Source organism: Eschscholzia californica, unplaced genomic scaffold (genome assembly GCF_041429995.1).
Source record: "Eschscholzia californica isolate CP2 unplaced genomic scaffold, dmEscCali1.0.p SCAF_4, whole genome shotgun sequence".
NCBI lineage: Eukaryota > Viridiplantae > Streptophyta > Magnoliopsida > Ranunculales > Papaveraceae > Eschscholzia > Eschscholzia californica.
In genome coordinates, this window is record NW_028238461.1 from 10,188,686 (window position 1) to 10,213,260 (window position 24,575).

A 24,575-nucleotide genomic window follows, 5' to 3' on the forward strand; every position below is an offset into this window, starting at 1 on the left:
CGCCCTGTAGATATCCATCACAAAATCTGGGTGAACCTGGCGCATTTCTCTGAAGACCGATTTGATGTGGGCAGGTGTATATATACCCTGCCATTAAATAAAAATAATCAGATAATATAAAACAAAAAAATAAAAATAAAATACAAGGTGAAGAAAAACTACCTGTTCACGTTCAATCGATTTATAATAGTGTGTAAATGTGTTGCGATAAAATCGTATCAATAATCTGAAATTGATGTAGTAATCGCCCCAAGGTCCGCCCCCTCGAGAGTTCTCACAGGCGTTTCTTACAGTTACACTGAATTTCCGGGCCCATCCCCATGACATGTAATTATGGTCAACTATTTGAAAATTTTATTGGCATCAATGGAGCAATACTTTTGACTCAGTTGATCAAGAGCGAGTTGAAAGTCAGGGTCTGACTTTAAAGCTTGACGACTGTTTATAAAGTCAGAATACCTCTCAATGAATCTCATAGTTAACCCTTGATCGTAGAAAAGTGGATGTCTCAAAAGCAGCGTCCAATCGTACTGGTCTGCTAGTTCCAACATGAGATCACTTCGCGCTCTAGGAAACACATTTTAAATCAGAAAGACAAAAAATTATAGAATTATTTTCCTAATAAATAACCCAAAATTGGTCACAAAAATTGAGAACCATTTGGGAAATAACCCAAAACTATATGTACATATATATATATTCATTGAGAGGTATATATATATATATATATATGTATATATGAGATTCATTGAGAGGTATATATATGTATATATATATGTATATATGTATATATATATATATATGTAGGAGTGTTCGTTGGTTCGGTATCCGGTATTTTGGTGTCATCCGTTACCAAACCACTCATTGTTTGGTTAGTGATTTTTCAAACCGTTACCAAACCGGTCAGAGTTTGGTTCGGTTACTAACCAAACCATCACAAGCGGTTTGGATACTAATGGATACCAAACCATCCATAAAACGCAATTTGTTCTCCACGGCGAATCGAGTTACTTTCTTCATACATTGATGTATAAAATCAAGACAACACTCCTGAAAAACCGGGAGAAACAATCAAACTAACATAATGCATCGAGAAAACATTTGAAACATGAAAGACATGTGCAGGTCCCCCGCCGAAATATTATATAGTAGCTAGTAACATTGATGATACATGAATTGTTTTAATCTAATACTAACTAGTAACATTATATTGTAGTAGTGTTGTTGTTTTGTATGGGTAGTAGTTATTCTTATTTATAGCAACTTGATGAAAGATATGTATTTGTATGAAGTTATAGAGATATGATAGATGTATTTTGACAAAATTTATGTAAATATATAATTATATATATATTAACTGAACTTGACTGGTTCGGTTTGGTTTTAATGGTTCCTAAAAAGTGCATCCACTTACCGAACCAAACAAGTTGGTTTTTGGAAATCTACAACCGTACCAAACCACTAGTTGTTTGGTTTGGTTTGAAAACCGACTGGACCGGTTTGGATTGGTTTGGTTTGATTGGTTCGGTCTATTTTTGCACACCCCTATATATATGTATATATATATATATGTGTGTTTATATATATATATGTGTGTATATATATATATGTGTGTATATATATATGTGTGTATATATATATATATATATATATGTATATACAACAATACCTGAATCTTCCTAACAGGTCATTTGTATATATATATATATTTGTATATACATATATATATATATGTATATACATATGTATATATATGTATATATATATAGCTATTATATTTAAATTACAACAATACCTGAATCTTCCTAACAGTACAACAATACCTGAATCTTCCTAACAGGTCATTTGCTTCAGACGATAGATATGGTTGTTTGAAAACTTTTTCAATGAGATCGTGTAGACCCAACATATCTACAACAAATTAAGAAAAAAATGTAAATAATTTTTTTTATTTTAAATAATAATAAATAAAAATTAAATAAGATTATTTACCTGGTTTTCTACCTCGACGTACCCCCATTAGTTTGGCGGTAAGCTTTTTCGATTCTTTAGAGCCATGTTCCGTTATAAATATGTTATCTGTACTAAGATCTCCATATTCGAGCTTACTAAATTTCAAATGATTTAAGCCTTCAAAAATATCGCTAAATATTCCTATCAAGGTTTTCGACGGATGAGCGCTGACCCCTTCAAACAATATATGCTCGTGACTCCCTCTCCTGCCGTCTAAAAATTCAGTTAAATTCCACGAATATTCCTCGTACACTTTGTAGGTAACCTTTCCGAACTTGTGTTCACCCTTGTACATCAAAAGTTAGTTTGGCTTACCAACTCCCACCTTTCATTGTTCTGGATGGCAACAACTTTTTCTACCTTGTGGTTTTCATGCCGTAGTGACCCTCTCCTCGTATAACAAGGATCATAGTTGTCATGTACCAATGGCTCATACACAGTCAATACTGGAGGCATACCTACAGATCAGAAAAATGAAGTATAGAAATGTTAAACTTTGGAAAGAAAAGTTGAAGAAAAGTTGTAGGTATGCCACCACCACCATCTCCAAATCAGAAAAACATCCTTCAACTTTTCTTTCCAAAGTTTAACATTTCTATACTTCATTTTTCTGATCTGTAGGTATGCCTCCAGTAAGCCACACTAACTTCTTGATGTACAAGGGTGAACACAAGTTCGGAAAGGTTACCTACAAAGTGTACGAGGAATATTCGTAGAATTTAACTGAATTTTTAGACGGCAGGAGAGGGAGTCACGAGCATATATTGTTTGAAAGGGTCAGCGCTCATCCGTCGAAAACCTTGATAGGAATATTTAGCGATATTTTTGAAGGCTTAAATCATTTGAAATTTAGTAAGCTCGAATATGGAGATCTTAATACAGATAACATATTTATAACGGAACATGGCTCTGAAGAATCGAAAAAGCTTACCGCCAAACTAATGGGGGTACGTCGAGGTAGAAAACCAGGTAAATAATCTTATTTAATTTTTATTTATTATTATTTAAAATAAAAAAAAATTATTTACATTTTTTTCTTAATTTGTTGTAGATATGTTGGGTCTACACGATCTCATTGAAAAAGTTTTCAAACAACCATATCTATCGTCTGAAGCAAATGACCTGTTAGGAAGATTTAGGTATTTGTTGTATATAGTTTTGGGTTATTTCCCAAGTGGTTCTCAATTTTTGTGACCACTTTTGGGTTATTTATTAGGAAAATAATTCTATAATTTTTTGTCTTTCGGATTTAAAATGTGTTTCCTAGAGCTCGAAGTGATCTCATGTTGGAACTAGCAGACCAGTACGATTGGACGCTGCTTTTGAGACATCCACTTTTCTACGATCAAGGGTTAACTATGAGATTCATTGAGAGGTATTCTGACTTTATAAACAGTTGTCAAGCTTTAAAGTCAGACCCTGACTTTCAACCCGCTCTTGATCAACTGAGTCAAAAGTATTGCTCCATTGATGCTAATGAAAATTTTCAAATGGTTGACCATAATTACATGTCATGGGGATGGGCCCGGAAATTCAGTGTAACTGTAAGAAACGCCTGTGAGAACTCTCGAGGGGGCGGACCTTGGGGCGATTACTACATCAATTTCAGATTATTGATACGATTTTATCGCAACACATTTACACACTATTATAAATCGATTGAACGTGAACAGGTAGTTTTTCTTCACCTTGTATTTTATTTTTTTGTTTTATATTATCTGATTATTTTTATTTAATGGCAGGGTATATATACACCTGCCCACATCAAATCGGTCTTCAGAGAAATGCGCCGGGTTCACCCAGATTTTGTGATGGATATCTACAGGGCGTGTGAAACCTCGTATTGTTTACTTCAGGATTTTTTAATAGACAAACAATATATGGGATTCTACTTTGTTAATCACAGGACAAGACATTACAGCGAGTTCCAAAAAGACTTTGACTTCTAACTAACTGTAATATAGATTTAAAATATTCAAGCTATTTTGAGATGTATTAAGTATTATTGACTCTAATTAAAAATTTGGTTAAATGAATGTAAGCGAATGTTATATTTAAGTTAAATGAATGTTAGTGAATGTTATATTTAAGTTAAATGAAAACCAATACCAACTTATATTATCTCACATCTTTTGCACTTTAGATATTAGACTTTGTAAAATAGATAAGTCTTGCATGACTATTTTCTAGCAATCCCGTTTTCAATAAAAGTTGATCCTAATTGTATCAGAGCCAGTATTTTAAAAACATGTTGAGACGCAGTAATCATAATTTTTATTATATCACATTGTTTGGACTTTAGATCTTAAAATTTGTAAAATAGACAAGTCTTTGATGAATATTTTCTTGCAAGCCCGTTTTCAATGAGCGTTAATCTTAGTGGTATCAGAGTCAGTTGTTTAAGAACATGTTCGGACGCAGTAATCATACTTTTGCATTGAGAGAGAGTGTATAGTGACTCTAACCCTATCGCTGACTCAAATTAATATATTATATATACCTTTGCATCGGCCAATAACCCAAGAAGGGAAAAATCTTGATTCAGATAGTGATCTCATTGTAGATATCCAAAGCCTACATTTTGAACACAAAGTATCTCTTCTAGTGCTGCAATGTAATAAATCATCAAAGACACCTTCCTTAAAGAAACATAACAGAGTTTAAATATGAACTAACGAAGTCACTTGCAGAAAACAGTTGTTACATAAATTCGGAGATTTTTCGAACAGGATCAAAAAATAATTTCTATAAACGATGACCAAGTAGAGTTCACGCAAGGGAATGGGTAGTATGAACATGAGTGCAGGATATAAAAATATTGGTATTGTTCCATTATTAGAATGGATCACAAGTCAAAGATGAAAATGGTGGAGGTTATGTAATATAAGCATGGCTAAAATATGTTCAAAGGTAGCTCCACACAGAGATTTGATAACCATTTTAAGAACTCTGATAGAATGTGAAGAGAATATTTAACTATGGTCAACATTTCATATCATACCTAGACATATGAGAAGAGACCCTTTAATCTAATTGGATGAGTTTTTGTCTCTTCACCTGTAAATCTAAAGGCAATGGAACTCCAAGAAAAGTATGTGGATGCTAATTTACTTACAGAGAGTTTAAAGACTGAAAGGAATGAATCACTTTGAGCTTCCATGGTGTTGGAATCGATATGCCACAGCTACACCAACAATAAATAACTTCACAAAAACTATATCCAATTTCAGATTATTCGAGAGAACGACAACATTGGGTCAGTGATAATTTACATCTAACATGAGTATTTCAAATTAACCAAAATGGATGTAAAAATTTTGGCAAAACAACTTTTCCAACTATATACTTGTGTTTTTTAACCGCAAAAAGTAAGCCATATATCAATGTTTTATACATCATCACTGTCTTTTCTATGAAAGATGATGTTCTTGGGTTCCTGCCTAATCTTCTAACTATCGATCTGAAAAGTTCCCCTCTAATTCATTTTTCACCACTCTCTCAAAACTATCTACCTCGAAAGTTTATGACAGACTAAGATCGTTTAAATATAGTGGAAGAATAAAAGGAAAAGATACAAAGTGCAAACCTTTGTGTTAAGTGTGAGTTGAAGGAAGCAAAAGAAGAAGCTATTAACACCAATAGTATGAGAGTAAATCAACATCAAAATACAACTAAATCTGTGTGAATCAAATAAGTAAAAGTCTATATTTGAGAATTAATATTAACATGTCTACAAGAAGAATACAATCTACAGTATCTTTTTTTTTGGAACTAATACAATCTACAATCTGTGAAGGACACTAATTAACATATCGGTATATCACGTGGGACTGTCAAGGGCCCTAGTCTCTGGAATGGCAGCTTCCTGATAAGCAACTCAGTACTCACACTTAACACAAGAATCATAATCAAAAGCAACAACTTTTCAAGACAGGAATTACTTAAGAGTGACAGTTCCACGGCGGTACCGATGAGGCTTCTTCACTCCACCAGTAGAGGGGGTTGATTTAGGAAGATTTGGGGACGAAATTGAAACTCCTGAAATTCAAAATCTACTTAATCATGTGGAAAAATACAGAAAACCTAAATTTTCCCTTGTAATTTAGGTTGATTTACGATGAGGCTTCTTCAATACACTTAATCATAACTGGAATTTAACCAAAATAGATCAAAGTACTGTAGAGAATACAAAACACCTAGATTTTTCCTTGTAATAAGTTATGAAGAACAAAATTTCCTATTGTAATAAGTTATGAATAACATAATTTCCAATTGTAAAACCTAGAGGGAAAGAGAGATAGTAGTAAGACCTTCACACGGCCATGATCTATTTCCAAATAAAGCCACGATTCAGCTATCGATTTCAGTGAGAGAGAATCAGAATAGGAGAGATTTTAAAGCACGATTCATGATCGATTTGTAGTTTGTAACGTCCCAAGAAGGCACGATTTCTTCCACCAAATCTTGACAATTTATATAGCCATAAATTTTCTAACGTCCCAACAACTCAATAGGTTCTTTTACAGGGATAACGCCATCCCAGATTGAAGGTTTTATTTACCTTCCTCGATTGGGGGTGATTAAATTAGGGTGGGTAACGGATTTAAGGGTGTAAATCTTATCAAAAACACAACGGACGACCGGATTTGTGTTTTGACTTGTCCTAGTAAGCACAAAACATTGTGTTTTGTTATATAGATAACTCCAAAGTCCCATTCAACCCGTAAATCAAATAAACATAAAAAAACATAACGTGACTAGTTTGTTCTGATTTTTATGGTCAACAAGTGACTACAAAAATAATTTCAAACAAAGCAGAAAAAGACACTCGTACATTACGAGAAGGTTTCGTGCTAAAATGACTAACAGGCTCTTTAGATGGAAAATTATAATCTAAACCATCTATATAACAAAACACAAAAGTTGTGACTAGGATAAACTGACTAGGACAAAAAAGGAAGAAAATTGCCAACTAGATTGGAAAATGACAACTTGTCCGTATAATCTACCCTAAATTAATTAGGAACCGTCAATGAAATCTATGGTCCTTATTCCTTAAAACCCTTCGTCTTCCTCTATGGGCGGTTTTGCGCCCCTTCCTTTCCTCACCGACGATTTTAAGTCCTGAATTGCACTTTAGCTTTTTTATCTTCTCCATTAAAAGGAATTCTTCTAAATACAAGAGGAAGTTTGTCGATGCAGTAGTAAATCAACAGTCCTTTCTCTCTCTATTGGGAGAAAATTTGGTCATGATGTTCCATGTTCTTCTTTGCCTAATGAACCATATTCTTCTTTTCATTTCTATTATTTTCTCTCCCTATTTAAGACGGCAGCAATTTGGAAAACAAGGTACCATCTTCTAATTTCTCTCAAAATGTAATCAAATTATCATAAAATCAAGTTTCTAAAATTCTTAATTTGTTGTTTTATAACTTTTATAATCATACTCATTTGTGCATCAACTTTTTTTGGGCAGTGGTATTGATTTAGGGTTTAAATTACTAATTTTGTGATTGAAATTGGTGGTTGGTAAAAGGGGTTTTAGACTTTTAGTTTGTAATGAACACATTTTTGTTTTAAAAAACTGGATTGAGTCAATCAATTGAACTTGTTGCAGGAAATGGGTTATATGATTCTCTGGGGCCTTACATATTCTACTTCATTTTCAATGTTTTCGTTTGCTAGAAAAATCATCAAGTTATCATACTTGTACTAAAACTCCATGGAAGATTTTGTTTATGTTGTGCTCGGAAAACTGCAAAATATTACATCTTCATGTATGTATTCTTATTGTTCAGTGTTCTTCTTTTTGCGAGTTTTTTTTTTTGTCACCAAATCTCCAGTGGAGTAGAGAAATGTATAATGATCGTATTGTCTTGGTATAATTCATTCAGATGTTTAAGTTTATTAATTAAATATTTTCAGGGCGCGTCAAAGTACATTTGTTAGTAAAACCGGTATTGGTATTGAGCTGCTCCCGCTGCCAAGTCTCCAGGTTTTTCTTATATACATTTTCAGGTTATTGTTAATTTATTAATCAATGGAGATGGAAACACTCTTATAAGAGACAATAAGAATCAATATTCCATCGAAACAATGTTCTGCCATACTCTTTTATAAGAGATAATAAGAACCAAAATCCTTGTGTCGCTTTACTGTATAATTCTAGAATTGGTGATGCTGACATAGGTCTTTATTTTCAGCTTGTGGGTTGGCTCTCCCCAGAAGAACTAATGTCTCCTACTCTTTTTGGTGCATTTGAGAACAAGAGTGCTTATGTGACTAAGGTAATAGTCTTTTATGTTCAACATCATCATCCTCTTTCTTATTCCTAAGAAATGACATGCTTGACTGGAACATTTTTTTGAACATGTTTATCCCAATTTGTCGCTAATGTTCTAATATGTTTTATCTTTATTGATTACGAGGGACTGTCATCTCATGAATTAATTCAATTTATCAGAATATCTTGTGGCATTGGTGGACTCAGAGTTGTAGGATAACATAATCTTGAAGTATATATTACAGGCTTAGGTAGTGATGGAAAGCCGATAATAAATCCTATATTTTACAACACAATTGTTGGAACCTTAATGGCAAAATCTGTGGTACAAATGATCCCGAGGACATTCTAAACCGTGGAGGATGTTAACTTCTTAGTGGGAGTTTTTGAGCTCGGAATACTAAGTTCATGGATTTCAAATCTCTTAGAAGATCCAAGATTTAGCCGCTCATGAACATAGCAATTCAGACTAACTTCTACGTTTGAGTGATTGAAATAAACTCAATCTGATGCTTTTATGGGGTAATGGTGATTAGTGTATTGTTCTGAATTTTTTTTACTTTCATTAATTTAATAAATGGGACGAAAATGTTTCTCATTCTTTGAATATTTTGACACTTCTATATATACAGTAGTTTCTACTTTCAAATTGATTAAGTTTGTTAATTATTACGGACTCAACCACTATTAGTTTTGGGATAAATCGACTTCTATTTTAATGTTTATCGAGGTATTTGATTTGGTTTCTCTATTGAAAGAGGTTATCAAGTGCGTAATAACAGAAAACCTATTGTTTTACGAGTTGGTCAATAATAACAAATCCACCACTTTATAACATTTAAATTGTTTAAAAAAAAATTCTGTGTATAACAAACTGCAATTATTGTGAATAAACTTACATTTCTTCTAGAGATATATTTATTCCTCTTAAATTATTTCATAAATGTTCTCGAATAACTTATGAATATCACATCACGCAGCTTAGAAAATTTGTAAGTGTGACATTTGTTCTACAATTATTAGTGTTCTTTGAGGCCGATTTTTCTATTTTTTTTTATTCCAACCTCTTATTTTATTCATTATGATATGGTGTTTTCGCAATGTTCTACACATGCAAATTAATTCTTATAGATTACCTCCCGCCACAACTGAAGGATCGAAACTATGGGGCGATGGTGTTTTCTCAATCTCATAATACTATTATTTTATACTATTTTTGTACTCTCAAATTGCAGTAGTTTAAAAGTAAGTCAAATGGTTTGTCATATAAAGTTATATAAATATGGTCGCCACATACACGTAAGAATAATAATAACTGACATCGTAAAATGTAGTAAGTTATTCAATACTTTCACGATTTTGTGACACATACGAATTTGTTTTCGGCACGGGTCATGCCTAGTAAGGTATACAAATAAAGTTATTTAGACTAGTGGGTAATTAAGTCTTGACTAAGGTCAAAAGTCTGGGGTTTAGCTACTAAGCATGTCATCAAAAGAAGGATGACAATATCCACCGTGGATGAACATGTCAGCAACAACTTTATACATGGCTTCAGTGAGGTGGACTCCATCCGAATTGACATACTGACTAGGATTATTACAAGGTTTTGAAGCAAATGGTGAACCACATGGAACCAATAAGTTGAAATTGTAGGGTTCATCACCTGACCCACAACAAGCCTTGAATGGCTCTTTGAACCCATACTTGATTGGGTCTATCATGACCGTCCGATACGCATTCCACAAATCTGCATATGAAATCAAGGATTGTGGGTACTGTTTCCTCAAATCCAGTAACTTAGTTTGGAGTTTGGCATTGTGGGTATACTCAGTATAGGATACTTTGTTTCATTGTTTGCACTACCAACACACCCGATATTATCCCTGTTCTTTTTTTAGCAAGAGTCATTGCTAAGGGCAGGCACCCTGTTGTTTGTAGACCTTTTACTATAACATGTTTGGCTCCCATGTCCAATAATTCCTGTTCAAGACATGTAAAAATTGGTATCAAGTATATGTACTATGACCCACAACGATACTTTTACAAACGGTCAATCTATCTGGGGTCATCTATCTGACCATACAACTCTCATACATGAAGGCGTTGTTTAACCGATTGGCCCTGTAGACTGTGCCAATCCTTCCACACAGACATATCTAATAAGATGTTTGTTGATCAAACATTTCGTATGCACATTTTGTTATAAGATCACCACCCGTCGACCTTTAGCCAGACTCAATAACTTTCGTTGTGCCGATATAACTTCTCTTAGATGTCTTTTTTATGTGAATTTAAAATCTGAAATAATTTTATGCATAATTTTAGTTGATCTTGCATGTTTTTTTCTTTAAGATCTTGAAATAAGTCTTTTGCATCCAATGCATATGTGCTAGGCTTAGGAAATAAGTTTAGATTTGAGAAGAACACTTGTTTTAAGGTCTAAGTTTATTTGAAAAGTGTTCAACAAAAAAAAAAAAGTTTATTTGAGAAATAAACACGTGCATATACTCAAACTATTCAAGTAAATTACACATAAATTATTTCAGATTTATGCAGAAAGCAAAACGCAACATACAACATCTTAGTATAGAATATAACGGCGTCAAGTGGACCTCTTAGACACGACCAACCCACATAAAACCAACCAACATGAATTTTGATATCGATCGTGCCAGGGCCCTACTAAAGACATGTGACTGTACTAAGTTAGTATCTAGTAGATCTATTTTCTGTAGATCCTACTTTGGTCAGATAGTAACATGTGTGTATCTTTAGGATTGGATTAGAGTCTGAATCGTATTGTTACTTGCACAAAAAATTAGAAGGATTTTAGCAAAACTTACATGTAAAACTCCGGCAACTTTAATAACCGCAAGATCTTGAAAAGTATTAGAAGAAACATTAGAACCAAGAATATAAGCATAATCATTAGCTCCAATCTCACCAACCCAAAACAATGCATCCTCCATTAAAACTCTGCATTTTTTGGACATTCTATTAACCCTAATTTGACACCCCTGACTTCCCAAAAACTTTTCGAACCAACCAAGTTGAACCTCAATTGATTCAGTTGGAATTCTATAACTAATATTATGGTTCACAAAAAATCATGGTCAACGGCTGTTGACCCAGCAACTGCACAGTTTAAACCACGAGAAGTATCAGCTTTGTGGTCAAGATAAGGTGGTAAATCAGGTAAAGAAAGATACTCCGTTACGAAATCGATTACTATTCGTCCATTGGAATAACGATTTGTTGGTGTTTTTGTGTCTGAACTTGTTTCTGGTCTAGTGTTTCCTGTATCAGTGTAAGAATCTCCGAAAGCGTAAATTTTCGTGAATCGACCGTGTATACTTGTCCCATTGACTATGAAAGATGATGAGATGACAATGAAGAAGAAGATGAAGCTGAAGGTGGTAGTGTGGGTAGTCAGACTATTGGACTCCATTAATGTTTGTTTAGAGCTTATACCAAGCTTTTTATGCACTATCTATATATATATATATATATAGGAGAAAGTAGTGTCTTGTCAAATGGGTTGGTAGATATGGCACTCAATTTCTTAATAACTACACCCAACTAAAATACTCTATTCTTCAACAAAAAAAAAAAAAACTAAAATACTCTATAGAAAATATAAAAAAGAATAAAAATAAAAAACTAAAATACTCTATTTTAGGCGTGGAGCTTTTGTGGACATGTTTTTCCCTGAGGAGTGAGGATCCCGTAGAAAACAAAGCACATATTCTAATTGACTTCCAAGAGTTTAATAAGAAACGATTTAAAGAGGTCGATATGATAATGTGACACTAATAACTGAGATCTTCATGTTTAACAGTTGGATATATGATCATTTCATTATAAAGTAATATTGTTGTAATTTTGTTGTCTCGACAGCTTGTCATTTCTCAGAATGAATAAAACTATAAAAATAAGTTGAAGAGGGATACATGTTGGAAAATCATATGTGGATTTCTAGAGGGGGACAAAGGTCCATATTCCATTTTTTTTTTTTTTGTTGAAACAAGGTCCATATTCCATATGGCAATGTGATATTTGAATCGAAGCTAATAATTGCAAATCTTCACGTGTAACAGTTGTATATGTGGTCATTGTAATTTTGTTATAAAAATAATTTATTCGTAACTTAAAAAGTGAAAGACTGTAAAAATCAAATGAAGAGACTTCTGTATTAGAAAAGTCAAACTACAACAATTAAACTAGAATGTGGCAATTGTACCGATGGACTAAATACGAATTGACGGAACATGAGACATAGTGAATTTTTAAAACGGATCAAAGGCAACTCATTTCTTCGACCCATTTTGAGGCAACTTAGACATTAAAGTAATGGTGGAAACGTTTAGCTCCAATAAACCAATGGACTCTGAAGCAAAAGCCGTTAAGTTAGGTCTTAAGATGGCAAACCAAAGAAAAGAAAGTGACATCACTATTGAAAGAGATGCGTGCACAATTATAAGAGCATGTGAAACCGAATTAGTAAGCACGCCATGAAAGATAAGGAACATAATGGCAGAAATTCATGAAGAAGCGAGATTATTCGCGAATATCAATTTTAAATTCATTGACCGTGAAAGCAATTTTGTGGCCCATCAACTAGCCAAATTTGGTTATTCAAATAATGTAACTCAAGCTTGGGAAGGGAATCACCCCCAACTTGTATTGTTGTAGCTATCCAAAGAGATAGAGTATCTATTGTTAACCCAACGATGAATGAATAAACTAATAGGCTAAGTCCTATTTTTACCAAAAAAAGAAAAAGACATTAAAGTAGAAAGTAAATTAGAGTATTGCCACTTCAATTTTTGTTGTAATTGTTGTAAGAGCATCTCCACTGCAACACTCAATAAAAACTCAATTAATCCAATGTGTCAAGGGTGAATTGAGTTTCTCTTTCATAGGTGTCACTATTGAGATACTCAATTCAAAATTCTTCTCCAATGCAACACTCAAAAAAACTCAACATTTACTTTAGATTTACTCTTGTTTCTTATTTTAATATATAAAAAGATGATGTGAACCTATTGAAATACAACAATCAATGTTGAGATACTCAAAAGAAAACTCAACAATTGAGTTTTCTTTTGAGTATCTCAATATTTATTGTTGCCACATCATATTAAGTTTCTAGTTGAGTGTTGCATTGGAGAGTGTTTTTTGTTAAAAACTAAACTAATCCTATGTGTCAAATTAAGTTTTTCAAGTTGAGTGTTGCATTGGAGATGCTCTAAAAACATTGTACTAATAGAATCTCTCTCAAACTATTTTTTATATTAATCCATTTTAGTTTAGATATATTGATGGGGGCTTTCTCACCCAGATGCGGGAGCATCGGAGCTAGATCAACTCGAGCTGACCCAAACAGCTCTGGATCACGAATCAAGGCTGGAGCAAGCAGCGCTGGAATACCCAGACAAGCATACTCTGTTACGATACTCCCCTTTCACTTTGTACTCACGCTTCCGGCAAAACGCATCACACCCTATGCCCTGGTTCCGAAATTTATGTCTCCCTTAGTCCCTTCCAATTAGGTCTATTCCAAAAAAGTAGTTGGTTTGGCGGTGAAAGTGGTGAGGTGGAAGCCCGGTTTAAATATGGGAGTAAATGCATGAACAAGTATTGGGAGTAGTAGGAAAAAAAAGTAGTTTTTTTTGTTGAAAGGAAAAAAAAAGTAGTTGGATACCAGTAAATTTATCTCTCTAAACTATCTCTTTGACTTCAACAAAAAAAAAAAAAAAACTATCTCTTTGGATAGGACTTTGGAAATATTAAATATTAGTAGAAAAATGTTCACCATATTTTTAGGTGCTTTTAAGTAAGAAGAAAACGAAAAAGCGGAGGAAATGATGTAGAATGAAAAGAATTGGACTGGTTGGTCTGGGCTGAGCCGGGTTGAGGTCGAGTTGGGTTGATGCAAAAGAAATATTTTTTTTTGTCGAATGGGAAAAATCTTCTTTTGCTCATTATTATTTTGAGAAGTTCTATTCATCCCTCCATTTTGGCCCCTACTGCCCTCCGCCGATGTGGCAACATATCACTCGAGTGTGGAGCAATTGGAGAGAGAATTGTGAAAATATACTCTAGTGATATGTCGCCACTTCGGCGGAGGGTTGGAGGAGGGACCAAAATGGAGGGAGAAATAAAATTTTTGTTGATGTGTAATAGGGGCCTTAGAGCAGTAACGTGGCACGTGGGGTGCTTTTAAATCTTCTGTTTAGGAATGTTATACTGTTCAAGAGAATAGACAAAATTGGTCTATTTCTTAAGAGAGAAAATGAAAAAAAAAAATCGGACTATCCATTTTGAAGTTTAACCTAATTTTGACATGATCTTTTGGGCATCCTATCACCTTTTGTTGGGCATTTTGTCTGCATAATATTGCTATCATGCTGGGGAAGTCAAATGCTTAGGAAAAACAGAAAGATCTCATCGGGGGAGTTGATGAGCTATTTTAATGGAAGGAATAGTTGAAAATATTGACAATTGTGAACCATAGCTTTAGTTGAATCAAAATTAGAAAAGACACATTTCTAGAAATTATGTCTCTTTAAATAGTCACTATTATTTTTATAAATACTAATCCAGTTTTCATTGGAATCAATCTATTTAAGATATTTTATAGTTTGTATTGGAAGTTCCAAGTGTTTAAGAGAGTTCTCTACATGTTTTATTCAAAGTTTCTTGAAGATCAAATTGTTGCACTTCAAGAAGGCAAAACAGTTTTTATAGACGATTCGTATAAACAATCCGGTTTAGCACCATTACGGGACGAATAACGTCTTAAAGAGAGAGTATGTCAATACTCGATTAAGCCATAACACTACTATTTCCTATTCCAATTATTTGTTCACATAATTTGTCTGGCGAAATTACTGTTGAATTGTGCATTCGAAGAGGATGGTTCCACCAGAAAAAACCAACAATTTGGTGTAAAGCCAATTCTAACTGTGGTTGGAGAGAAAGTATTGGTTCCTTTACGAGGACTAAGCACCCTTTTTTAGAGTCGTGTTTTAATGTTGCGAAGTTTTAAAATACATAGCATCATTATGCGCCCAAATTTTTGAGAATTTGGCGGTTGAACTACAACAAGAACTAGGTTTCCGTTGCGTCCTACGGACGCGACAGATCCCTCTTGACTACGCCGGTAAACAACATTTTATCTGAAACACTTTATCTCAAGAAGAAAGAAGATAAAGATAATGATTTAAAACAAATTATGGGAAAGAAGATTAGAAGAAGAAGAAGAAAAAAGAAGATAAAGATAAGGGAGAGTGGGAAGTTACTGAAGGTATAGAAAAAAGATAAAGGGTAAGAGAGAAATCATGAGATGTTGGGAGATATTCTAGGGAGACATTTTAGAGAGATTTTTTACTGATTTAATTGTTGACACTAATGTTAAGTTTGTGGTCATCCAACTCAAAACCAATTGGCAATGAGTGGAGATGACCTATACTTTATATTCTTGGTTGCTAGTTACCCATTCTCCCATGTGGGACTATTCTCATAACTAATACCCCTCTATTTTGAGAGGATTTACACGAAAAATAATTTTATGTCATCCATTGGATTCCATTTGATATAATCTCCATCAAGCTCCCAACCAAAAATGGACGGTCGGACATATCCAAATTAATCGACTGACCTGTTTTTATATATTCATTTGATATATCTATCAAGCTCCCAACAAAAAATGGATTGCATTTGATATAATCTATCAAGCTCCTAAAAAAAAATGGAAGGCCGGACTTATCCAAAATAACCGACTGGCCTGTTTTTATATATTAGATTTGGCGGTTTGCTATCACCCCGTTAAGGGGAAATCATATTCTTCCAGGAATAGGATTCTCCATGTATGTCCGCGAGCCAAACAATAACAATAAAGGGGAATGTGATTCCCAGGAATCACATGACATTCCCATTTTCTGGACGCCAAACATAGCCTAAAGATTTTTTAAATCCGGATAAAAACTTTTTAAAAATTTGAGGAAATTGCTAATTTTCTGAAGATGTATATAATTTTGATGTTTGCCTTTATTTTACTTCCCATTGAGCCTTAAGTGGTGGCTTTGATACCACTGTCGAAAACCTTGGTACAAGAACATAGTGCAGAATTGAGCAGCTTTATTGAATTAAGACTTTGGCTTAAAAAAACAACCAATCTGAAGACATAAATCCACCTTATGCACTCCTTAAATTGTGGTAATATGGGAAGAACAAAATTAAAGCAAAGACACCTTAATCCCCAAAGACTAGGACTTATTAACATAAACACAAAAACAACCAAATACTCGATAGACTAAGGGGGGGGGGGGGGGGGGGGGGGGGGTAGGGGATAGGGATTTAGGAGGACATTCGTGGACAAAATGTCTCGTAGACATTTCGAGACATTTGTCTGTAGACAAAATATCTTTATAGACATTTTAAGACATTTGATTCATGGACAAAAAGTCTTTATGGACATTTCAAGACATTTGGTTTATAGACAAAATGTTTTGGAGACATTTCAACATATTGAATCCATGGACAAAATGTGTAGTGGATATTATTATTATTATTATTATTATTATTATTATTATTATTATTATTATTATTATTATTATTATTATTATTATTATTATTATTATTATTATTATTATTATCTTATCATGGATGACAATTGGTAGGCATTTATTATTTTAGTATTATCATTATTGTCTAACCATACAAAATAAAAATATATTTTTCGAGTTTTGTGGCCAAATTTCCGGCCGGCGACCCATGCCGGAGAAGATGATGAGGTGGCTTAAAAGGTGATGTGGCGTGACTTGGCAGAGAGAGAAAACATGATGGAGGAGAGAGAATGACGGTGTTATAACGGAAGGGGGCCATATGGGTATTTTTCGTAAAGTAGGGGGCCAGGCGGGAAGCTGGTCACAAAGTAGGGGGCCATTAGGGAAATAACCCTATTATTTATTATAAATTATTTAATCTAATTTGATAATAATAATTATTTTTATCTTTCTTAATGAAATGTCCACAAGTGTCTTCCATATTTTGAGAGACATTTTCTCTCCAAAAGCTCTCCAAATTTACACTAAAATGTCCTCATATGTCTCCAAAACCAATTTGTCTTGACATGTCCTTAATTTCGTGTCTTTAACGAATACCACAAACATTTCAGGACATTTGAAATGTCTCAAACGAATAACACGGACTTTTAGAGACATTTGGAGACATTTTAAATGTTCCCAACCAATAACACAGACATTTGGGGACATTTAAAATGTCTCCAACCAATAACACAGATTTTGAGGGACATTGCCATGTCCCTCCAAATCCCCAACCACTACCCCCCCCTAAATACCAAACACTAAGCTTCAGTATAGAAGTCTAGAATCTTAAACGAGACGCTTGCAGAGTGTGAGGCCGTCGCCGATGGAAAGTAGGGATAACTCGATACGCGGAGCAGAAGATAAATATTCGTTTAACTCTACGAGTATACCTCTGTCAGCCTTGCAAACTGCAAGATCTATTGGTACTGCATCTTCTTCCATGACAACTGTGCCTAGCCATAGTGTGTTGTCTATAGCTATTACCCCTCCGACCTTCACCAGTTTCATCAATTTCTCGTAATAATTTTTGTAGTTAGATTTATCGGCATCAATGAAAGCATAGTCAAAACTGTCATTGTGCTCTCCCTGCAAAATCAATAAGATCAACTAATTACTTATTGGTGCGTTTGGTTGCAGGATTCATGAATTCAAATGGTTTCTTTTAGTTTGTTTGGTAACCAATAAGAATTCTAGGATTCTTGATTCCTTATTTAAAATTCTTTGGTTTGTTTGTCTATTATATTTGGATTATTACAAAATAAGATTCTAATTAAAATAATATCCTTCAAATTTATGAATAATATCCCAAAAAAAAAAATCTCATCCAAATATTGTCTCTAGGTAACTGAAATTTCATGAAGCCTATTTTTTTTCACGAAAATTTCAAAAATAGCTATTTCTTTCTACAAAATAATTATTTTAAAAATATTATTTTTTACAGAAATCATTATTTTTCAAAAAAAATGATGATTGAAAAATATTGATTTTTGAAAAAAATAATGATTTTTGAAAAAAAATAATAGAATGGAAATAAATTTTTGTTGATTTTAAGTTTGAAATTTAAGTTTATTTATCCAAAATCCTAGCAAATCCCAAGGGGTAGTGTGGGATTTTGGTTCAATACAAATTTAGGAATTAGGAATCCTTAAGATTCAAGAGTCCAAGGATTCTTGGTAGCCAAACAGACCATTAGGTGGGATGCGGTAAGTTTTTTGCTTTTGAAATACTTTTTTTATTATTTTAGGCTAGTCCGGGTTAACATAAAACCCTAACTCCGCCCTTGCGTCCTATCATCATTGAGTTGTAAAACACATGTAACTAGCTAGCTAGAGACCATTAGGTGTGTAGATGTAGAGTTTTTTATGGAGGAAATAATGAGATCCCAAACCCAAGTTTTTTTTTTATCCATCGGAAACATTTCCATTCATAAGTGATAAAATCACGATGTACATGGACGATAATTGTTATTTCTCTCCTATGAAAACTTCATGAGAGTTGCATACCTTTAAATGCACAAGTGCCTCCTGAAGGGAAAGAAATTGGATTAAACACAGATGCAAAGGATCCTAAAGATCCGAGAAATTAACCCCTGAAGGGTTGACAAAAGGATCCTAAAGATCCGACCTAAAATTAACGGTTTGGAGTCCTTCATATTGAACTAGATTTCATTAATTTCAAGCACCATTGACATTACAATTTTGGTATATTTGAAATTGAATAGTAAACAAATAATCATTATTTTAACATGAGTTGTATTATTTTAAGGCTAATCGGTTCTCAATTTTCATACTTGACGTTTAAAGAAAGCGATCATGGAGTTATAAACTATATCCTTCGCCGAAACCCCCATAATGAAATCAGCATGAGCATAATCTTTCACAAATTGAACTGCTAGTTTATCTCCATCATGAAACTTAAGACTATCCAACAATAGTCCCACATCTCTTGGATCAGCAAGCGAGTCTTGACCTCCATAGCTCATGAAAATAGGAAAATTCTTTGGTATGTTATTTAAGTTATATATTGGTGGTCGAGGTTGCCCGTAATGTTGAATGTTCACGGTTGGATTCCCATAATCGTACTTCGATAAAACACCATAACGTACCGCTGTAATTATTCAAATGATTCAAAATTAGTAAAGTAAATAAGGAAGAACGCGAGCAACCCAAAATTTCAATTGCTTGGGTGGTGAAATTGACTTGTCTGAATCAAACGGATCTCAAATTAACCTAAACTAACCGTTGAGACAAGTCAGACATCACGAGTCAAACTAAAGACAAACATAATAAAAAATCTGACTTGAGTCAACTAAGACCTCGAATTAGATTTCAGATGTGACTTAGAGAAAAACAAACACTAAAAACGAATAATGTCGTGACTTACTTTGAGCGAGATGTACCATGTTCTTCACTGCTGTCGACTGAGGCTCGTTCGTCAAGAAGGTCTCAACCGTCGATGAATTAAGGCAGCAATTTTTACCTTTGGTTGTCATAATATGTTAAAATTGGATTAACTAGTGAGTAAAATTGTGTTATAATTTAACATTCATCTTAGGTGAAAAGATTAGTACCTGTAACAGCAGTGATTAGGTCATAACAGTCGATTCCTGGACTAGCACATAGTGACTTGAGAAAGTTCACAACTACCTTTCTGTATTCCCAATGCATAAATTTCGAAACATTGAGTTTTCTTATGTTTCTAACATCAACCTTTTCTTGGAGAAAATGAAAGTTAAACATAAACAGAGAGAGAGAGAGAGAGACGGGTCTTACTCTCCTATGTTGAACTCAGAAATACCGATTAGTGTGGTAATCTGCAGGAAGAGAAGAGTAAATGATTAAAGATTTGATTGTGTCAAGTCATATATATATATATATATATATATATATATCCATAATTGATATTATTAATAATGAGCGCGACAGGTACCTCTCCGACGAAGGCTTTAGCAGCGAGAACGCCGAGGGCTGTGTTCATATGGCTCAAGTAAGCAACAGGGCTGAGCAATGCAGCTGATCTCAACTTGTCTACCAATTTCCCTTGTGAGAATGATGCCAGTGCTACCAAAGTTCCCTGTTTTTTTTTCAGATAATAATCCACATCATCACATTGCATCACCAAAATAATCTTCTATATATACATATAAATGTGTGTTTGCGCGCGTATGGTTGCAATGGCCCAACCCACTCAGAGTAGCTTGTCGTTGGAATCGGAATCTAGGTGGAGTGGGCCAAGTCAATTATATATAGTCCGAGAGGGGGTTGATCCTAAGACGACCCTATTATAGAGGTCCGGGAGCGCGGGTTAACTGATCGCATCCCCAACTGCTTAGTATGTTTGTGTGTGTGTGTACTTCTGTGGATCGAAGCGAGCAAGTACTCCAATTTTTGCAGGTTGTAAAGATTAGGGCGCCTTTAGAGTTTATTGGGCTTGAGGAATGTGATAATTACCAAAGAGTGGCCCACGTAATGAGGTTTCTGTCCAGTTTGAGTTGCCACAAAATCAACAGTAGCAGGAAGATCAAATTCCACCAGTTCATCCCATGACCAATCCCAATATGCCTGTTTACAGAATATCAGAGTTGAATTTCATCAATAATAGCTCTTTTATTTTAAATTTGATGTCTAGGATTAGAGTTAGGTAGACTTTGTTTTTCTCCGAGTCAGATCTGAAATCTAGATGATGTCTAGTAATCAGATGAGTCAGATTAAAACAATGAAAAGAATTATACAAGTTCAGTATTTCTTATATATTACCGGTCTTGATGAATCGAGGGTGGTATGAATACGACTGAATCGAGTTCCTCTGGTGTTGGCAATCCATACATCATATCCATTATCTGCTAGTACGAATCCCAACGATTCGTCTGGTGAGTTTATCAACCAAGACATTCCGTCCTAACCCACCCAAACAAAATTAATTAGATAAACACAACCATTAATCAAAACATTGAAGAAAGCATTTTTCTTTAGAAAATAAGAACCACGGTGGAAAGCACATGCGCACACGATTTTAACCAGAAAAGAAAATGAGAGAAACCTTATCGTATAATTTAAAATAAAAAAATTATAAGATGCTGAGAAAGTGGCCGAAGTTAGGGTGAGATTACACCATCTATTTCTATTATCTCTGATGTTATCTGACTGTCCATTTTATATTTCGATCCACTTTTGTGAGTATCATATCTTTTTTGATTTAAAATAACACAATTGTACTTCAATGCCATGAGGCTTGTCCTCTTTTATGGCTTTGTATATCCATGTCCTAATGTGAAACCTGGTTTAGATATTCCTATTTCTTTTTCAGATTCCACATCTGACATATCACTCAATTTTAAATACTATACGAAAATTTTGTAGTCTCTAGGCACCCCCCACATTATTAGTTATAGGCGCCCTTGTGCAGCCAAATCTTTTGAGAAGTCAATGTGAAAATGGGGAACCTATAATAACATCTTTAGAACTTCCTAAGTTTAAAATATAGAAGCCAAGTTTCACATAAACTAAAATTGTAATTTATGAGAAGAATTTCAAACTAATAGTCATAGATCCCAAAATAATAGACATTGTGAAAGAAATTGCGTAATGCACATAAAAATCCACCACACATTATTAGTGAGAGAGAGAGAAAGTGGAGCCACCACTAAATTCATTTTTGTACTTATTTTCTTGTGCATTACCAAGAGCTCTTCATCATCAACTTCTCTCTTTATCTCTCTAACAATTGAGTGCATTTATGAGTGCTATGGCCATTGGAGGTTTAGAGAGAAAATAAGTATAATAAAATAAAATCTTATTTTGTTATCAAATTATTATTTTTTCTCTAAATTATGTGATTCCACTTTAGTCAGTCTAAGATTCGACCATCTTAGAGGTCAGAGCGTAATGTCAGAGTTAATTAAAATGTATGTGAATATGAGAAAGAGGACATACCACTAGTAAACCATGTTGAAGTAAGACAGGTTGCTTGTCCTTCAAATCACCACCACCACCACCTCTTCCCTCTGAGATTCTTTGTAAGCTTAGAACATAACCATCCTCAGTTCTCACCTACAAAAAATCAAATAATATATAAAATTTTCAACACCCACCAACCATTGTAGAGAGAGAGAGAGAAAGAGTCATGCATGTAACTGAATTGAGCTAGATTATGAATTCTTACACTGAACTCCTGGCATTTGTAACCATGTACAGTTACAGATGTCTCACATAATCCTGCTGGAGGATTAGCATGATTCTTGTGTCTAGAACCACGGCTAGAACCGTAAACTCGATGTGGTTCGACCCCAAGCATCAAGAAGACTAGTAAGGAAAGAATAACCATCACCCACCTTGATGAAGACATGATTCTCTCTCTCTCTCCTTCTTCTTCCTCTTCTTGAAGTTTTTATTTGTGGGTGAGTTGAAATCCTTGAGAATGCAGTGATATCTTTTATAGTCAAACTTCACACTAAAAAACAACCCAACCAAAAACAATGACAGAGAGAGATGTCAAGTGGGAATGGGAAGAGATTAGTGTGTGAAAAGGGGTTAAGGGTATCCTAATCTGTCTACGGAAAATGGGAGGATTTTAGAGAGAGAAAGATCTCATTTTCTTTTGGCCTCTCGTATAAGGACACCTAAGAGGTGTATTAGGACATCAACACTTTATAGGTATATCTATCATTTTTTGCAAGTAAACATGGTTTTACGAATCAAATCCATTAACCTAATACTTTAAGGCCTTCAACAAAAAAAAAAAAAAAAAAAAAAAACTAATACTTTAAGGAGATATTGCAAATTAAAAACCTTTACATATGATCCCCACGCCATTAAATCCATTAACCTTGTACTTTAAGGAGGGAAACTTCATTTTTTTTAAGTCTGTAGTATAGGTAGGGACATCTAAGTGATGTATTGGGACACCAACACTTTATAGATACATCTCTTTGTGTCTGTAGCCCATAATACCTTTTACATATGATCTCGACTCCATTAAATCCAAACTCCTTTTCCTGCATGCTCGACTAATGTAAGAGGTATTATGTGCTATAGACAAAAAGAAGAGGAAATATATGGGGAAGATGGCGAAGAAGATACAACAAGATGGAGGGAAAGGAAATAAGAGAGACAGAAGATGGTAACGACATTCACAGCGGTGACAATATGACGATGGTGGCGAAGATAAAAATGAGGGAATATTTGTGGGACTAGAATTCGGGATATGTTGTGAAAGTAGGTGTTGATCACTTTATAAGTGTAAGAGAAAACCTCATCAACTAGCTTTTGGCGTGAGAATTGGGGTTGGGAATCATTCGGATCAGGCAGGGTCGTGATTTAGCGGGGCGGGCAGAGCTTCCGCCCGGAGCCCCCACCTCCAAAGGTTCATTTTCATTTTTTGTTCAATATAACTGTCCATTTTTATAAGGTGTGGTTTTCGAATATATATAAGTAAAGGTAACTAATCAAACAAGTTATGTAGAGCATTTCAATTGGTAAGAGATGATAATACCATGCTAGTGACTCGAGTTCGAGTTCGACTCCTTGACTCTTCATATTTTGTTCAATTTTTCCCCTTAATTGTCTTTATTGTATTAAGGGCCCAGATTTAAATTTCGCACTTGACCACAAATTCCTAGCCATGACTCTGGGATTAGGTGATTGCAAACTTACTTTCTCATCGAGTCGGACCAGACAAGCTATAGTTTTATGCCCGTTTATCAGGACTCAGATGGGTTATTTTTAAAATCCTAGTCTTCAACCCCCGTTTAAATACTCGCATTTATCGATTATCAGGGGGATCGAGTTTCGGTTTACCCTATTAAAAAAGAAGCCGATTTGATGCATTAGCAAGAGAACGACACTTTCAGATGTTGTACTCACACTCCCCTCCCTTCCTAAAATTTTCTTTGTGTGGAGTGTCGATAACACAGTGACGACACCAACGAAACTTCTCCTAGTCTCTTCGTAAGTGTCAGGGACTTTGGAGTTAGCTTTGGAACTAAAATAAGTCCAAGAGTGTTTGTAGTCAAGTAAGTCCCATGAATATACACAAATACAAATGGGAATACGAGTTCATGAAAATCAAAAGGTTGGAAATTTAAGATGTCCCTGTACACTACATAGATGTCCCCTTAACAACAATCTTACTTTTCTTTTACTTTCCACTTGTGGCCAAAAGCTAAA

General features: G+C 34.4%; 2 protein-coding genes, 2 long non-coding RNA genes and 2 pseudogenes across 6 annotated transcripts; 2 read left to right on the top strand and 4 right to left on the bottom strand.

Annotated features, from left to right (window-relative positions):
• Positions 1–2: 2 nt before the first annotated feature.
• Positions 3–2,528, bottom strand: LOC147542509 (uncharacterized). Its single transcript, XM_086674109.1, has 4 exons — positions 1,993–2,528; positions 1,824–1,911; positions 163–567; positions 3–87 (listed from the first exon to the last, which is right to left on the bottom strand). The coding sequence occupies exons 1-3, from the start codon at positions 2,306–2,308 to the stop codon at positions 342–344; spliced, it is 630 nt and encodes a 209-aa protein (XP_086530235.1). The 5' UTR covers positions 2,309–2,528; the 3' UTR covers positions 3–87; positions 163–341.
• A 534-nt stretch (positions 2,529–3,062) lies between these two features.
• On the top strand, positions 3,063–4,134 carry LOC147542510 (uncharacterized). Its single transcript, XR_015239892.1, has 3 exons — positions 3,063–3,152; positions 3,281–3,686; positions 3,756–4,134. It is a non-coding gene; the product is annotated as an uncharacterized LOC147542510 (long non-coding RNA).
• A 3,008-nt stretch (positions 4,135–7,142) lies between these two features.
• LOC147542511 (uncharacterized) lies at positions 7,143–8,894 on the top strand. Of its 3 annotated transcripts, none has more exons than XR_015223889.1 (5): positions 7,143–7,362; positions 7,631–7,790; positions 7,939–8,008; positions 8,217–8,300; positions 8,442–8,894. It is a non-coding gene; the product is annotated as an uncharacterized LOC147542511 (long non-coding RNA). The 3 variants fall into 3 exon arrangements; XR_015223891.1 differs by having other exon boundaries at positions 8,477–8,894; XR_015223890.1 differs by lacking the exon at positions 7,631–7,790.
• An 874-nt stretch (positions 8,895–9,768) lies between these two features.
• On the bottom strand, positions 9,769–11,747 carry LOC147542512 (GDSL esterase/lipase At3g48460 pseudogene; annotated as a pseudogene).
• A 5,950-nt stretch (positions 11,748–17,697) lies between these two features.
• On the bottom strand, positions 17,698–19,102 carry LOC147542513 (tapetum-specific methyltransferase 1 pseudogene; annotated as a pseudogene).
• Positions 19,063–23,164, bottom strand: LOC147542514 (triacylglycerol lipase 2-like). The gene is made up of 9 exons (XM_086637337.1): positions 22,573–23,164; positions 22,344–22,460; positions 21,168–21,308; positions 20,862–20,972; positions 20,341–20,484; positions 20,184–20,224; positions 19,982–20,061; positions 19,795–19,890; positions 19,063–19,518 (listed from the first exon to the last, which is right to left on the bottom strand). The coding sequence occupies exons 1-9, from the start codon at positions 22,753–22,755 to the stop codon at positions 19,196–19,198; spliced, it is 1,236 nt and encodes a 411-aa protein (XP_086493463.1). The 5' UTR covers positions 22,756–23,164; the 3' UTR covers positions 19,063–19,195.
• Between the last annotated feature and the right edge of the window lie 1,411 nt (positions 23,165–24,575).

Coding starts and splice junctions, on each gene's coding strand:
- LOC147542509 (XM_086674109.1), bottom strand. CDS start 2,308: ATGTACAAGGGTGAACACAAGTTCGGAAAGGTTACCTACAAAGTGTAC. Junction 1,912..1,992: donor ACGTCGAGGTAGAAAACCAG/GTAAATAATCTT, acceptor AATTTGTTGTAG/ATATGTTGGGTCTACACGAT. Junction 568..1,823: donor GACCTGTTAGGAAGATTCAG/GTATTGTTGTAC, acceptor TGTGTTTCCTAG/AGCGCGAAGTGATCTCATGT.
- LOC147542514 (XM_086637337.1), bottom strand. CDS start 22,755: ATGTCTTCATCAAGGTGGGTGATGGTTATTCTTTCCTTACTAGTCTTC. Junction 20,973..21,167: donor CCCTCGATTCATCAAGACCG/GTAATATATAAG, acceptor TTCTGTAAACAG/GCATATTGGGATTGGTCATG. Junction 19,891..19,981: donor CCTAATCACTGCTGTTACAG/GTACTAATCTTT, acceptor TGACAACCAAAG/GTAAAAATTGCTGCCTTAAT.